The 13,858-nt window shown below is 62.8% G+C and overlaps 1 protein-coding gene across 3 annotated transcripts in view; it reads right to left on the bottom strand.

Moving 5' to 3' along the window:
- Nucleotides 1–13,428, bottom strand: part of COBL (cordon-bleu WH2 repeat protein) — an 83,772-nt gene extending 70,344 nt beyond the window's left edge. The window contains exon 1 of one of the 3 annotated variants that reach the window (XM_079786029.1): nucleotides 13,220–13,427. In XM_079786029.1, coding sequence (XP_079642155.1) covers nucleotides 13,220–13,260 — 41 coding nt within the window. In that variant the 5' untranslated portion in view covers nucleotides 13,261–13,427. Of the gene's footprint in view, nucleotides 1–13,219 lie in introns of all 3 variants that reach the window. The other 2 variants (XM_079786028.1, XM_079786027.1) reach the window with 2 other exon arrangements.
- Nucleotides 13,429–13,858: the final 430 nt, after the last annotated feature.

Genomic DNA, 13,858 nt, shown 5'->3' on the forward strand with positions numbered 1-13,858 from the left:
GGGGCGCAGCTCCGTGGCTGGGCGTCGACCTATGAACCAGGAGGTCAGGGCTCGATCCCGTCAGGGCACATCCCGGGTTACGGCTCCACCCCCAGTGCGGGGGTGCAGGAGGCGGCTGATCCATGATTCTCTCTCATCATGGATGTTTCTCTCTCTCTCTCTCTCTCCCTTCCCCCTTGAAATCCATTAAAAAGCATTTAAACAGTTACCAAGTTTATTTGTTTTTTAAACCTGCTGCTCACTGAGGGGCAAGAGGAAGACCTGGGTGTGGGCAGCACCTGTAGCCCCCGCCGCACCCATCGGCACTGCCAGGCACGATCAGGCCCCGCCGGCATGGCACACGTGGCATCCTCGTGGCCAGACGGTGACGGCACACGCCGGGGCCACCCACCACGTCCCTTAACCGGAAGGGCCTCTCGCTCTCACAGGGCTGCACGGACGTGGGTCCCCGGACTGCCACCAGAGCCCGGGACTGGCCCACCACCGGCCTCCTCATCCTCCTTTTTAAAATATATTTTTATTGATTGATTGATTGATTTTATTGATTTCAGAGAGGAAGGGAGAGAGAGACAGCAACGATGAGAGAGAATCACGGATCGGCTGCCTCTTGCACACATCCCTCCCCCCTCGGGCATGTGCCCTGACTGGATATGGAACTGTGACCTCCTAGTTCAGTGGTCGGCAAACTCATTCGTCAACAGAGCCAAATAGCAACAGGACGATTGAAATTTCTTTGGAGAGCCACATTTTTTAAACTTAAACTTCTTCTAACGCCACTTCTTCAAAACAGACTCGCCCAGGCCGTGGTATTTTGTGGAAGAGCCACACTCAAGGGGCCAAAGAGCCGCATGTGGCTCGCGAGCCGCCGTTTGCCGACCACTGGCCTAGTTCATAGGTCGACACTCAACCACTGGGCCACGCAGGCCGGGCTCCTCAACTCTCCTGCTAACTGGTCTGAGGCGCCCAGTGCTGAGCCCCTGGGTCTGCGCTGTCTATCGCCTCTCCCCGCTGCTCACTGGGAAGTGAAACCCACGTGGAGTAACCTCGAGGCGTCCACTTCCCAGAGCTAATCTCGGTGCGGTATTTCCAGCTCCGCGCCTGGCTGCCGGCGGCTGGCGCTGTTCTATTTAAGATCGGCTCCAGCAGGGCCTCTTTCATAAAAATAACCCGGCCCCATCTCCGCCCCGCCCGCAGGAGGGCCGGCCGCCGGTCCTGGGCGTCGGGGCTGTCTGCCCAGCCCCGCAGCTCTGCCCGCCTCGGTCGGTCCCGGGAGCCGGCCTCGCCTGCACAGGGGGGCTGTCAGGTCAGGGACAACGTGCCCACGTGGGTGAATCTTAATCATCGCTTACATTTTTAAAAAATCATAGCGAGGTACATGAATAAGATGTAAAAGGGTCCTACGCCGGCAAAAATGGATCTTTTAAACACCCATAACGGGGAAAGGATGACCAAAAAATGAACGCAGAAACAACCCCACGTGGATGACTTTAATTCGGAGTTTGTCCTAAAATACTACAAGATGATTAAATGAGGGCAAGTAAACACGTAAGCTGGCCTTTGCTTTCTTTCTTGGGTTTTGCAGGTTTTTAAATATATATGTGTGTGTGTGTGTGTGTGTGTGTGTGTGTGTATTTCTTATTGATTTCAGAGAGGAAGGCAGAGGGCGAGAGAAACATCAATGAGGGGCGAGAATCATGGATCGGCTGCCTCCTGCTCGCCCCCCACTGGGGATGGAGCCCACAGCCCGGCCTGGGCCCTGACCGGGAATGAACCGTGACCTCCCGGTTCACAGGTCAGCGCTCAGCCCCGGAGCCCGCCGGAGTTTGGGTTCTGGCAGCAGCTTCCTTCCCCAGAGGTCGAGTGCTCCCGTCTCTTCCGATGGGTTTATGTTTCAGACCAGCAGCTGCGCAGGCAGCGCTGAGATCCAGAGCCTGAAGGGACTGGCGTGCAGCTGTTTCCGACTCTCAGGCTGCGACCGGGGTCCCCGGACGCGGGTCCGAGCGAGTCCCCGGGCGGGGGGTGGGGTGGGGGAGGGGGGGGCCGAGCGGTGAGTCCTGGCAGCCCTGGGCCTGAGTCCACCTGGGTGACCCGGACGCCGCTGAGGCTGTGACTCCTGTTGAAAGGCCGCGGCCTGCCGTGGGGGGGCAGGGAGTGAGTGACAGCCTGGGGCACAGAGGACCCGCCCCTCCCCGAGGCTGCGCTCCCCGGACCCGGCTGAGCTCCGGGGCTCAAGTTCCAGAGCACCTCCCACCACCTCCTCTCCGACCAGAACTTTCTTCAGCCCCAGGGCGATGCCCGCGAATGGGGGCGAGGGCGTGGGGGTCAGGGCCGCACGGTGGGCTCACCATCGCCTGGCTGACCCTGGTGACCTGGGTCCCCTCCTGTAAAAAGGGGAGAAACGGGAGCACCCCCTCACCCCAGGGCTGCTGCCGGGCTCGGGGAGGGGAGGGCACAGTCAAGCATGGAGACCGGAGCGCACCCCCCTCGCCCCAGGGCTCTGCTGCTACGCGAGACCTGCCCCCAGCACCCCACCACCGGGCCTCGGGGAGTGTCCCTCACCTTCTCCGCCCCCCACCCTGACCGAGGACTCCACCCCGAGCTTCCCTGTCGTCCTGTCGGCCACGCCCCGCCACCTCCCCTGAGCTGGACGGGTGCCCAGTGTCGGGGAGAGTCCTGTGAGTCACCCACCGTGAGCCCCCCCACGCCCCTCAGGAGGGACCCTGGAAGAAGCGCCAGGTTCCTGCCCCTCCGGCGCCCCGGCTGCCGCTGCGGCAGGGAGAGCACCTCGGCCCCGAGGGCCACAGCGGCTGCCCGGACCTGCAGGGAGGGCTGCCCGGGCTCCGTGGCCGCCGGAATGACAGGCCGCCGTGACGGACGCGGCAGAAGCTGCCCGGAGTGTCAAGGGCACCTCCGCCCCGGGCAGGCGGTGACTCACTCCCTGGCCCGCGCGGAGTCCTGGCTCACCCCGCCGCGTCATGCTGCAACTACGACCACAGGCACACGTGGGCTGACCCTGAGCCACGGCCACTGCTCCCGCCACAGCCACCAGCACGCACTCACTGCAGCGATCACACCCCAACAGTGGGCCCACGCTCCCCAGGCCCCGTCCGGACCCCAGCAGCAGACCCACGCTCCCCAGGCCCCGTCCGGACCCCAGCAGCAGACCCACGCTCCCCAGGCCCCGTCCGGACCCCAGCAGCAGACCCACGCTCCCCAGGCCCCGTCCAGACCCCGGCAGCGGGTCCACGCTCCCCAGGCCCCGTCCAGACCCCGGCAGCGGGTCCACGATCCCCAGGCCCCGTCCAGACCCCGGCAGCGGGTCCACGATCCCCAGGCCTCACGGGAAAGCTAACAGACAGACCTTAACTTCAGGGTCACGCTTTCAGAATGTGTGGGCCCCCTTATGGGATCTGGAGCAGGAGACACAGTGGAACGTGGGTCGGAGACCACAGTCCACATTCACTGTGAGGTCAGCGTGGGCATCTGCTTCCACGGGAGCAGCAGGGATGTCGTGGCTGGTGGAGGCCGGCGTGGCGGAGGAGGAGGGCAGTTGGGGTGACAGCTGGGGGGTGGCAGGCGCAGGGGAACCCACCCAGGCTGCAGGGGCCGTGAGAACAGAGGCGAGCTCAGCCCCTCCATCGCCCCTGCTTCCCTCCGGCAAAGAGACGGGGCGGGGGGTGGGGGGGGGGCGTGCAGGAGACAGCCGATCCATGATTCTCTCTTTCTAAAAAAAATATATAAATCAAAACACCTGAGGGAAAATAAAAAGAAGAAGAAAACAAGAACACGCCCTATCTAGGTACAAATGCCATGCGGGTGACGTGTGAGTCCCCCCCAGCCCACACGTGTGTTATCAGAGCCAGCCCAGCTTGAAAGCTCGTCACCCATCACCTCCCGTGACCGCAGCTACAGGCTAAGCCTCCCATGAGGACACTTGTAACTCGGAGAATGAGAAGCCAGCACAAGAGAACATTTCAAACATGTTTTCCTCCGGGCTGCCATTCGGACGCCCCCACGGAGCCATGCTGCCCGGAACCAGCAGCTGGAATAAGGAGCAAAGGTCTCCCCCCCGCCGCCCCCCCCCCCCCGCCCCCCCGCCCCGACGGCCCTGCAGGCTCACACAACCAAGCACCCGACAGAGAGGCCGCCACTCAGGCGAGGGAGGGCATCGTGAGACGAATAAATTACTACGTTTTTAGTCAATCCTCACCGGAGGATGTTTTTCCATTGGTTTTTAGAGAGAATAGAAGGGAGGAGGAGAGGCAGCGAGAGAGAAACATCGATGTGTCTCCATCAGTTGCCTCCCACACGGGCCCCTGACCAGGGCCAGGGAATCAAGGCATGGGCCCTTGACCGGAATCGAACCCGGGACCCTTCAGCCTGCAGGCCGACACTCCATCCACGGCGCCAAACCGGCCAGGGCCGAGTACATTATTCATAACACGAGTTTGAAAAAGCAAGAGGAGTGGGAACAGACTGAGGGGGGCTCCGTCTGCATCGGCCCGGGGACTGGGCACACGTGCACACGGGCCCTCGCGACACTCAGAGGCCCCACTGGACGCGGGTTGGACGCCGAGGGAGGTCTCCGCGGTGACGACGGCGAGCGTTTCCGCTCCGGGCCCCTGGTCAGAACCGAGGGCACGAGCAAGGCCGCAGAAGGGCCCGGGCCAGCGCTGCGGGCCACACGGCCTTTCCCTTCCCCGTGGCTCCTCCCTGCCGCCCCTCCGGCCCCCGAGAGGGAGGACGCGCACCTTAGAAGCCCCCGTCTGAGACGCCCAGCCCCCCACAGGGTCTCACAGCTCAGCGGGCCTGGGAACGTGGCCCACAGGCAAAGGCCACCCGCGGATGTGAGGGGCCTGCGGTCTCCCCCCTCCCCCGTGGGGGCGGCTCACTGTGGGCACGGCAGAGCCAGGGCTTCACGGAACCACGGGCCCAGGACAGGAGCCCACGCAGCACCCGCACCAGCGAGGTCCAGCCCTTTGCTAGCGCAGCAGCAGGCTCGGCAGCGCCCCCTGCAGGGAGAGGACGGGGCCGCGCTCCCCGCGCCACGGATTCACCAACGCGTCCTCCGTGCCACAGCTGGGCTGGTCCTCTCCCGCCGCACCCCACGTGTGTCTTTTTTAAATACATTTTTACTGATTTCAGAGAGGAAGGGAGAGAGAAAGGAAGGGAGACAGAGTGTGCACGCCCCCCACTGGGGATCGAGCTGCAACCCGGGCCTGTGCCCTGACCGGGAATCGAACCCTGACCTCCTGGTTCCTAGGTCGGCGCTCAGCCACGGAGCCACGCCGGCCAGGCCCTTTCAAACAGTAAATCCCCACCCCAGGGTCTCGGGAGTCCCGCCGCTAGAAACGCATCGCACGGTGGCAGCCACGTGGGGGCGTCACGAGTGTCCCTGCGAGGAAGAGCCACTGGGGTGAGAAACGTCGGTGGTGCAAACGTGCGACCGACACCATGGGCCCTGCGGTGAGGGATCGGGGCTTTGGGAGCCGCGTCCCCGTCTCCCACGTCCGGTGATGGGGTGACCACGGGACGGGGCGCAGACGTCAGGGTCAGGTGGCAGTCGCACCCAGGACCTGGAGCGAGATGACTGGGAGGTGAGGACGGGCCAGGCTTGGGGCTGGGCTGGGACACGCTCAGATTCCTGAGCGCAGACACGTGAGCGTGGAATGAGGTGGTGCAGCGCCTGTGGGGTCTGCGATCCTCTCCCCGTGGGCCCCTGCCCGGCCCCGCGGAACCACATTACGTAAGAAGTGGTTTAGACACAGGGCGGGAGGGAGAGTCTCACTTCACCCCACACCGACTCCACCTGACCATCACAGACCGCAAGACGAGGGCGGGCGGGCACCTCGGCCAGGCGGCTCTCAGCGGCCACGGCGAGATCCCGGCCACCGCGGCGTCTCTCCGCTGAGCTTTCTGCACTGAACATCAGCGGGGCCCGCAGCCCACGGCCCGCAGCCACGCGGCTCTACGGGAGCCTCAGTAACCAGCCGCGGGCACACAGATGCCGTCTGCTGCGCTCACTCCCACCCGAGGTATTTTTAGCTCGACGCCCAGGCGCCAGGCTGGAAACTCTGATTTGGGAACCATGGCTTTGCCCGGTGCCGAGGGCAGCTTCCACTCTCCCCCACCCGCACGCGTGCACACCACACGCGCTCACACTCACGTGCATACACTGTCACACACTGCTCACACACACGCGTCCACACAACATGCACACCATCATACATTCACACTCACATGCACACCCACACCCATGCTCACACAGTCACACACACATGCTCACACGCTCTTCCATGGTCACTCACATGCATACCTAAGCTTACACATTCACAGTCACGCACACTCACACTTACATGCATATACAGCAAGCTCACACACACTCTCACACTCAGATGCATATACATACAAGCTCACACACACTCTCACACTCAGATGCATACACATACAAGCTCACACACACTCTCACACTCAGATGCATACACATACAAGCTCACACACACTCTCACACTCAGATGCATACACATACAAGCTCACACGCTCACACCCCCCGCATCGCAGGCGCACAGCTCACAGCACCTCAGTTGCTGGCTAAGCGCTGCAGCTCTGCCCACGTGCTGTCGGGTCCACACAGCCCCTGCTGCCCTCTCCTCTGGCTCCTCGGCCCCTCCCAGCGCAGAAGCCGAGGCGGACACCACGTCATTCTAGACGGGCTCCCTCCCTCCTGCCCACCTGGCCCCCTGCCCCCCAGCCCACCCCCAGGCCTGCAGCGAGGCTGGAAGCCCCATTCCCTCCTCCCCACACCCTAAGGGCCCAGGCTCAGAATCTCCCCCTCTCCGCTCCTGGCTGGTACCATTCTCAACCAGCAGCAGCGGGCGCCGCGCGGCTGATGCCAACAGACATCCGGAAAGAAAACTGGGCCCGACCTGCTCCAGTCACAGCCGTCACTGCGCAGAGCCCTCCTGGGAGGGACGGCACGCCCACCTTCCTGCCAGGATGCAGGGGCCGCTGCGAGATGCCCGTGGCCACCTCCCCTGCCCCCCCCCCCCCCCCGGGCCCTGCACCGCCGCCTGTGCGCTGTGCTCAGAGCAAACCTGGGACCAGCTTCCCACGGGGCCCCCACCTGCCAGAGGCCCCCACCTGCCCGGGGTATCCAGGACCTGGCGTGAGGGGGACGAGCCCGGTCCCTGCCAGGCTGCCCTCCGGGTCCTCCCAGAGGGTGAGAGGTGACCCCTCAGCAAAGCCTGCTGAAGCCTGTCCCTGCACCCGCTTCCTCCAGGACTTTGTTTTAATATTTTTATTGATTTCCGAGAGGAAGGGAGAGGAGAAAGAGAAACACCAATGATGAGAGAGAATCATGGATCAGCTGCCTCCTGCACGCCCCCTACTAGGGATCACGCCCACAGCCCAGGCCTGTGTCCTTCCTCTAAGCGGCCCGCCTGCCTGGATCTAACGGGACTGGTGACCCAGCAGAAGGCACTGGGCTGGGGGCGCGGCCCCGCCCAGCCCAGGCAGCCACTGCCCTCCCGTCACCAGGAGGACGCACGGCAGGAACACGAAACACACGGAGAATGGGTCCTCGTCGGGGCTCTGGGGCAACCAGCTGAGAAGACGGGGAGATGGATGAGCCGGGACGTGAGGGGCCTGGCCCACCGTGGGGATGTGCGCCACAGGAACCCCTGGGGGAGGAGATAGGGACTCAGAGATGAGCCGGCCCGTGCCTGTTGGCGATGGGTCTGCAGGGAGGTTCCACCTGGGAACCTGTCCAGTCAAACGAGCTAACTAAGCCACATCTGCACAGTAGCTTGAAGAACTTTTCCTGTTTTCCCCCGTCTTTAAACTGAAATGTTTTAGCTGTGGAATTTATTCAACTGAAGCTGAGCTTCAGAAGACAGCTGAGTGGGGACCAGGAGGAAGTCTGTGGGCCCCTGAGGCTACGGGGCGCGCCCCCCCCCCCCGCCCCCGGCTGGGCCGTGAGCGGCTGCACGCGCTTGGCACCCAGCCAGGAGTGGGAAAGGCAGACCTCGAAGAGGCCCCAGCTCATCGCCAAGTCCCGTCTGAGGTCCTGGGAAGGATCCCATCACTAGTTCCGTGCACGCCCCCTACTAGGGGTCACGCCCACAGCCCAGGCATGTGTCCTGACCGGGAATTGAGGCCGCTGATCCATGCTTCTCATTAACCACATAAATCACACGAGAGAACGCTTACCAGGGCCGCAGGAGGAGACAGGTGCAGACACTAAACCAGGGAAGCACGCGGAGAGGCGACAGAGCACGGCCCTGCCCTGGCGCAGGCACTGAGGGCCGGGCGTGGCCCTGAGCAGTGGACCCGAGGGACAGGTGAGGGACAGCGAGGAAGCTAAGGGAAAAGGGGAGGGGGTGGGGCTAAACTTTGAAATGGATAGTAAAGGCAGAGTATCAACACAGCCATATCTAAGTCAATAATACAAGTCGCAGTAAATCTTCTAAGCAGAGACAAAGCACAAAGGTGAAGCTAGAGGAAAGCATTCACATGTATCAAATCCCGGTTTTGTTACAGTGTCAAGCAACTGAAAATGTGCAGCTAAAATTAACCCCCCCACACAGCCCACAGCCCCCATAATTAAAGGTGGGCGGGGAGAGAACGGAGGCGGTACCATAAAAACTCAATCCCTCCCCTGCGTGCTTTCACTGAGTTTACGTCTGAATCAGACCCGAGCGCCCCTGTGTTTTACACGGGCGCAGCCTCAAGCTGAACGCATTTGGTGTCAAATATCTCTGCTCACTTTGTAGGACTCCTGATCCAAATAACGCAGGATGACCAATTTAATAGCCGAGCACCGGAAGGCCTCGAGGCCTCAGCTGCTTATTATGGTCTGAAGAGACGCCCTATAACCTGCTTTCTTAATGACGGGAGCGGGGTTGAGTGCACACACATTTTATGGCTTCACTTCCCAGATCCCAAATGCAAGCGGCCCCTGCACCCAGACCCGTGTGTGTGGCTGCCACCCCGCCGGGCCGGGCACGGGGGCGGCAGAGGGAGGCTGGGCCGCAGGCCACGGCTCCACCTTAGTCCTGTCACCCTTACACACCCACAGCCACGGGGGGGGCATTTAAAACGCAGTGAGGTGATTTGATGTTGCGACAGGGACATGCCCGACGCCTCTCATTTACTAAGGAAAGTTATAATTACGAAAGAATAAAACTGCTGGGCCTACTTTCCACTTTACACCAGAGAAGACCCCACCTCTACGCTCTTAGATGAACTGCCAACATACTAAAGACTAGCTCACGTATGGAGTGTTGTTAAGCAATGTGACCCCAATCAACTTAATAGGGGGGAAAAAAAAAAAGAAAAAGGAGTAGCTCAGAAGTCCATCTTTTAAAAACAGAGCTCCAATTAAATGGGAAAAGCTTAGGCCAGTGGTCGGCAAACTCATTAGTCAGCAGAGCCAAATATCAACAGGACAATGATTGAAATTTCTTTGGAGAGCCACATGTTTTAAACTTAAACTATACAGGTAGGTACATTGTTATTAACTTAATTAGGGTACGCCTAAGCTGGCCTTTGCTAAAAACTCAAGGGGCCAAAGAGCCGCATGTGGCTCGCGAGCCGCAGTTTGCCGACCCCTGGCTTAGGGGAACAAATAATTATGCATACTACCACTTTAAAAAAAAAATAAACACATTTCTAACTCGGTGGCCAAAAAGCCTAGAAAACTCTTTTTTTAAAGCTACCTACCTAAACATCTGATGGTGGCGTACACTTGCTGACACTCCCCTGACGTCTGTGTGCTTGGAGAGCAGAAGAGCAAATGCCATTGTGGGCAGCTCAAGTGACCCACTTCGGTTAAATTTAAATAAATTATTCCTCGTTCTAATAACTTGATTGAAGTATTGGAGAAGGGAACCCAGCTGTCCCCACGAAGCTCACGTGTGATGAGCCGGATCGGCAAGCTGCTGCCGAAGTCACATCAGCTTCGGGCTCAAAGGCAGCCACCGCTCACAGGTGCCGGCTGCTCCGACGCTTCACGCCACCGAGACTGTTCCTGCCAGTCTACGCACACGCGTGCTCCCTCCACAGAGTCAAACTGACCTGTGTCCTGCCAACCCCCACGCCCTCGGCCTCCTGGTCATGGAGGCCGGTGGGAAACGGGACCCTGTGTCCCACCACCGGCTCTCGGCGTGGGCCCCACAAACACACAGCTACACTAGAAGGAAACAGGCCATCTTAGCTGGGCTTGAATACACTTTCAAACGTTACCGAAAGGCAATCTGCCTTCCCTTGTGTTCTAGAATATTCTCTCAGCGATCACACTTGCACCGAGCCCTAGAATTCCTTCAAGTCACACCTGCTGGCTCCTGTCTGTATACAGCCTCCTTCCCGAAGAATAACTTTCGCCCTCGCCAGCTCGGCTCAGTGGACAGAGCGTCGGCCCGTGAACTGAAGGGTTCCGCTTTCGATTCCGGTCAAGGGCATGTTATCTTGGTTGCAGGCTTGATCCCCTGCCCCGGTCAGAGGCGCATGTCGGAGGCAACAACCAATCGATGTGTTTCTCTCACATCGATGTTTCTCTCCTTCTCTCTCGGTGCCTCCCCTGCCTCTCACTCTCTCTAAACATCAATGGAAAAGTATCCTCGGGTGAGGATTAACCACAACAAAGTTAGTCTTGTCATTGTTTCTAATAAAATTACTGAGAAAAATATACAATTTCAACCCAATTAAAAATGCATTTGTGTGTTCTCAGCAAAGATAAGGAATAACTGCCTATTAATAATTCAGCCGGGCACTCGATCCCTGAGTGTGCACTCGGCAATCTCGCTGTCCCTCCCACCAGCCCCAGGAGGGCTTTCCTGGACCGGACCGGCTCCTGGAACCTCCTCCCCGTGGTGCCCCACTGGCTCCCCGAGAATGAGCCCTGTTCGTGACTTCCGTTGGAACACCGGTCCCCGGCCGCTCCTCTGACCTGATAGCCGCGGCGGCAGCACCGAGAGAAGCCGAGGCTACTCCCCGGGAGCGCGTGGCCAGCTCAGCCTGGCTCTCGGGCAACAGCGGAGCGGCCGGAGGGGAACACTGTGGCCGCCAGAACCACGGCCACAGCTGCTCCAAGCCAGACGCCTCACCCGCTCTCTCTCCTGGGGGGGAGCCATCTCCTAGGGTACATAAAGGACGAAAAAAAGCCCAAAACCAGTGCTCTCCTCGGATTTAACTCACCCGATGAATTAACATGTGATTCTTGTCTGGAAAATAGAAGCATATTGCTCTTTTCTTATATGTGTATGAATATAGATAGATATGGATGGATATAGACATGTAGACTTATAGACATATAAATATATATTTACACGTTTATAGATATAGATTGATTTCAGAGAGGAAGGGAGAGGGAGAGAGAGAGAAGCATCCATGATGACAGAATCAGCCATCGGCTGCCTCCTGCACGCCCCACACTGGAAATCAAGCCCACGACCCGGGCCTGTGCCCGTGACCTCCTGGTTCCTAGGTCGACGCTCAACCTCTGGGCCACGCCGGCCGGGCCCTATTGCTATGTTCTTGCTGTCTCTTCACGAAAGGCCCTAAACCAACGACAACGATAAACTAAATGGGAATCACAGACGACACAGCGGCGTGTCTATGTCCTTGGGCAAAGCCGTGCAGACAAGCAGGTGGGATGTCCCCGCTTTCCCTGCCCGGGGTGACCGGCCTCCGCTCCCTGGGGACGGGGCGAAGGCCCCGCAGCGCAGGCAGCTCACCCAGTGGAACCCGACCCGGCTGAGCGCGCGAGGCGGGGCCCCGGCTCCCCCAGTCAGTCCCGGGGGATCGGGCGCACTCCCGGGGCGGGGCGCTGCGGGCCTGGGAGACCCCCTCTCTCCCCCGGGGATCGGGCACTCCCGGGGCCGGGAACCTCTCCGTGCGCGCTCCCAGGCGGTCTCTCCTTAAGGCGGCTCAGGACACAGGCCCGCGGAGCAGACTTAAGGGGGAGCCTGCGGCCTGGCCCGGCAGAGGCACCCGGACAGCGCAGGGCCTCCCCGCTCACCGCCTTTGGGGGAGACCTGTTTGCGCAGAGGGAATTACGTAACCGCCACTAATGCGCCGCAAAAAAAAGAGAAAAGTTCTCGTCCACATTCCTGGCTCCGCAGGACTTGCCCTGCGGACCTGGCTCCCTCCCCGGCGGTCTTGGGGGGGGGGGGTGTTGTGTTTGGGGTGTTGTTTGTGGAGCCAAAGTGGAGCCCTCCGGGCCAGGGGGGGCCTGCGCCGCCGCCGGGGGAGTCAGTGGGCACAGCGGAGACATTCGCTCCCCAGGCGGCCGGGGCGCGGGCGGCTGCGGAGAGAGGCGGCGCGGGAGCAGGTGCCGCTGCCCCTCATTCCATTCCCGGGACTCATCGCCGCTGCCCGGTCGCACCTGCTGCCGCCCCCGGACTGGCCCGCCCAAGGCCCCGCGGCCCGGGGAGTCGCGCGGTTCGGACTCCAGCTCGTCCGGGAAGGGCAGGCAGCTTCCCCGGGAGGGCGAGGCCTCTGCGAGTCCCCAGTGCGTGTGGCACGGGGCCCGCACACGCGCGGCGTGGGGTGCAGACACCCCCGAGGGCAGGTGCGGGCAGCGGCGGGGACCGGAGCCCTGACTTCAGGTCCAAGGCCTGGTCCCAAGTCAGCCGGGTCCCACCCGCGCCCTGCGCCCTGCGCCCTGCCCATGTCCGGACCCGGGAAACAAAGTCGGGGGCGGGGGCGGGGGCGATTGTCAGGAAAGCCTTCGGGCCGGCGCCCTCCCTGGAGCCCCCTTCTCCCGGCAGCTGTGGCCCGAGGGGACCGGGCCGGGAAGCCGGCGCCAGGCACGGCCTTGACGGGGCTGCAGCCGGAGGCCAGCCCCCCCTCCCCCGCAACACCCTCCCCCGCAACGCCCCCCTCCCGGGACGAACGCTCGAGGGACCGCGAGGCCTCGGTGGGGACCCTGCCCGCGGGGACCCCGGAAAGAGCGCGCGCACACCCGCGAACAGGGCTCCGGCCTCCGCCCGACACTGTCACCTGGGCAACCGCCTGGGCGCCCAAAGTCCACAGCCCCTTCCCGCTCGGGGTGCGGGCCAGCGTCCGGGCGCCCAGCCTGGGGCGAGCGCGGCAGCCTGCGCCCCTGCCCCGCCGTGTCGTGTCCTCCCCGCGCCCCGAGCCGGCCCCCCGCACACTCCCCGGCTCCCCCCGCCGCGCCCTCCCCGGCGCTCGCCTCCCCGCCGCCCGGCCGCCCGCTTACCCGGTGGGGGGCTTGGCCGCCGAGGCGCAGGGCGCGTCCATGGAGCCGCGGGCAGGCGAGTGCGGAGCGCGCCGCCCTCACCCACTCCCTCCGCGCTGCCCCCCGTCCGCCCCCGCGGGCCGGCAGGACGGAAGGAGGGGGCTGGAGGCGGCGGGCGGGCGGGCGGGGGCCGCGCGCGGGGAGGGGCCGGGAGCCAGGTGCGCCGCGCCCCCGCCCCGCGCCCCGCCCGCCCGCTCCGCCGACCTCCGCCCCCGGGAGGGCGCGCCCCTCGGGCCGGTGGGGGCGGAGGCGCGGCGGCGAGGCGGGGGCGGGGGAGGAGCGGCGGGCGGGGCCCACCTGGGAGCGGCGGGGGGGGGGTGGGGGGCCGCAGTGAGGCGGCGGAAGGAGCAGGAGTGACGGGGTCGCTGGGCACCTGGGACGACCCCGAACCCCAGCAGAGCCTTCCCGCACGCAGCCCACACCCAGTGTGGAGGGGCGCCCAGCGGGTCCCGCCTGCAGCCCCGCCTGGCTCCCGGGGAGCAGGGGCCGGAGCTCCTCTGGGCAGCTCGCCCAAGTGTGCAGGCGGGTGCCCGGCCTGAGGCGGCGCCGCCCCGCGGAGGAGCCCCTGCGCCCGGGGGTCAGGAACACCAGCCCAGGCGG

This window comes from Cnephaeus nilssonii (assembly GCF_951640355.1).
Source record: "Cnephaeus nilssonii genome assembly, chromosome: 12".
Classification (NCBI taxonomy): Eukaryota; Metazoa; Chordata; class Mammalia; order Chiroptera; family Vespertilionidae; genus Cnephaeus; species Cnephaeus nilssonii.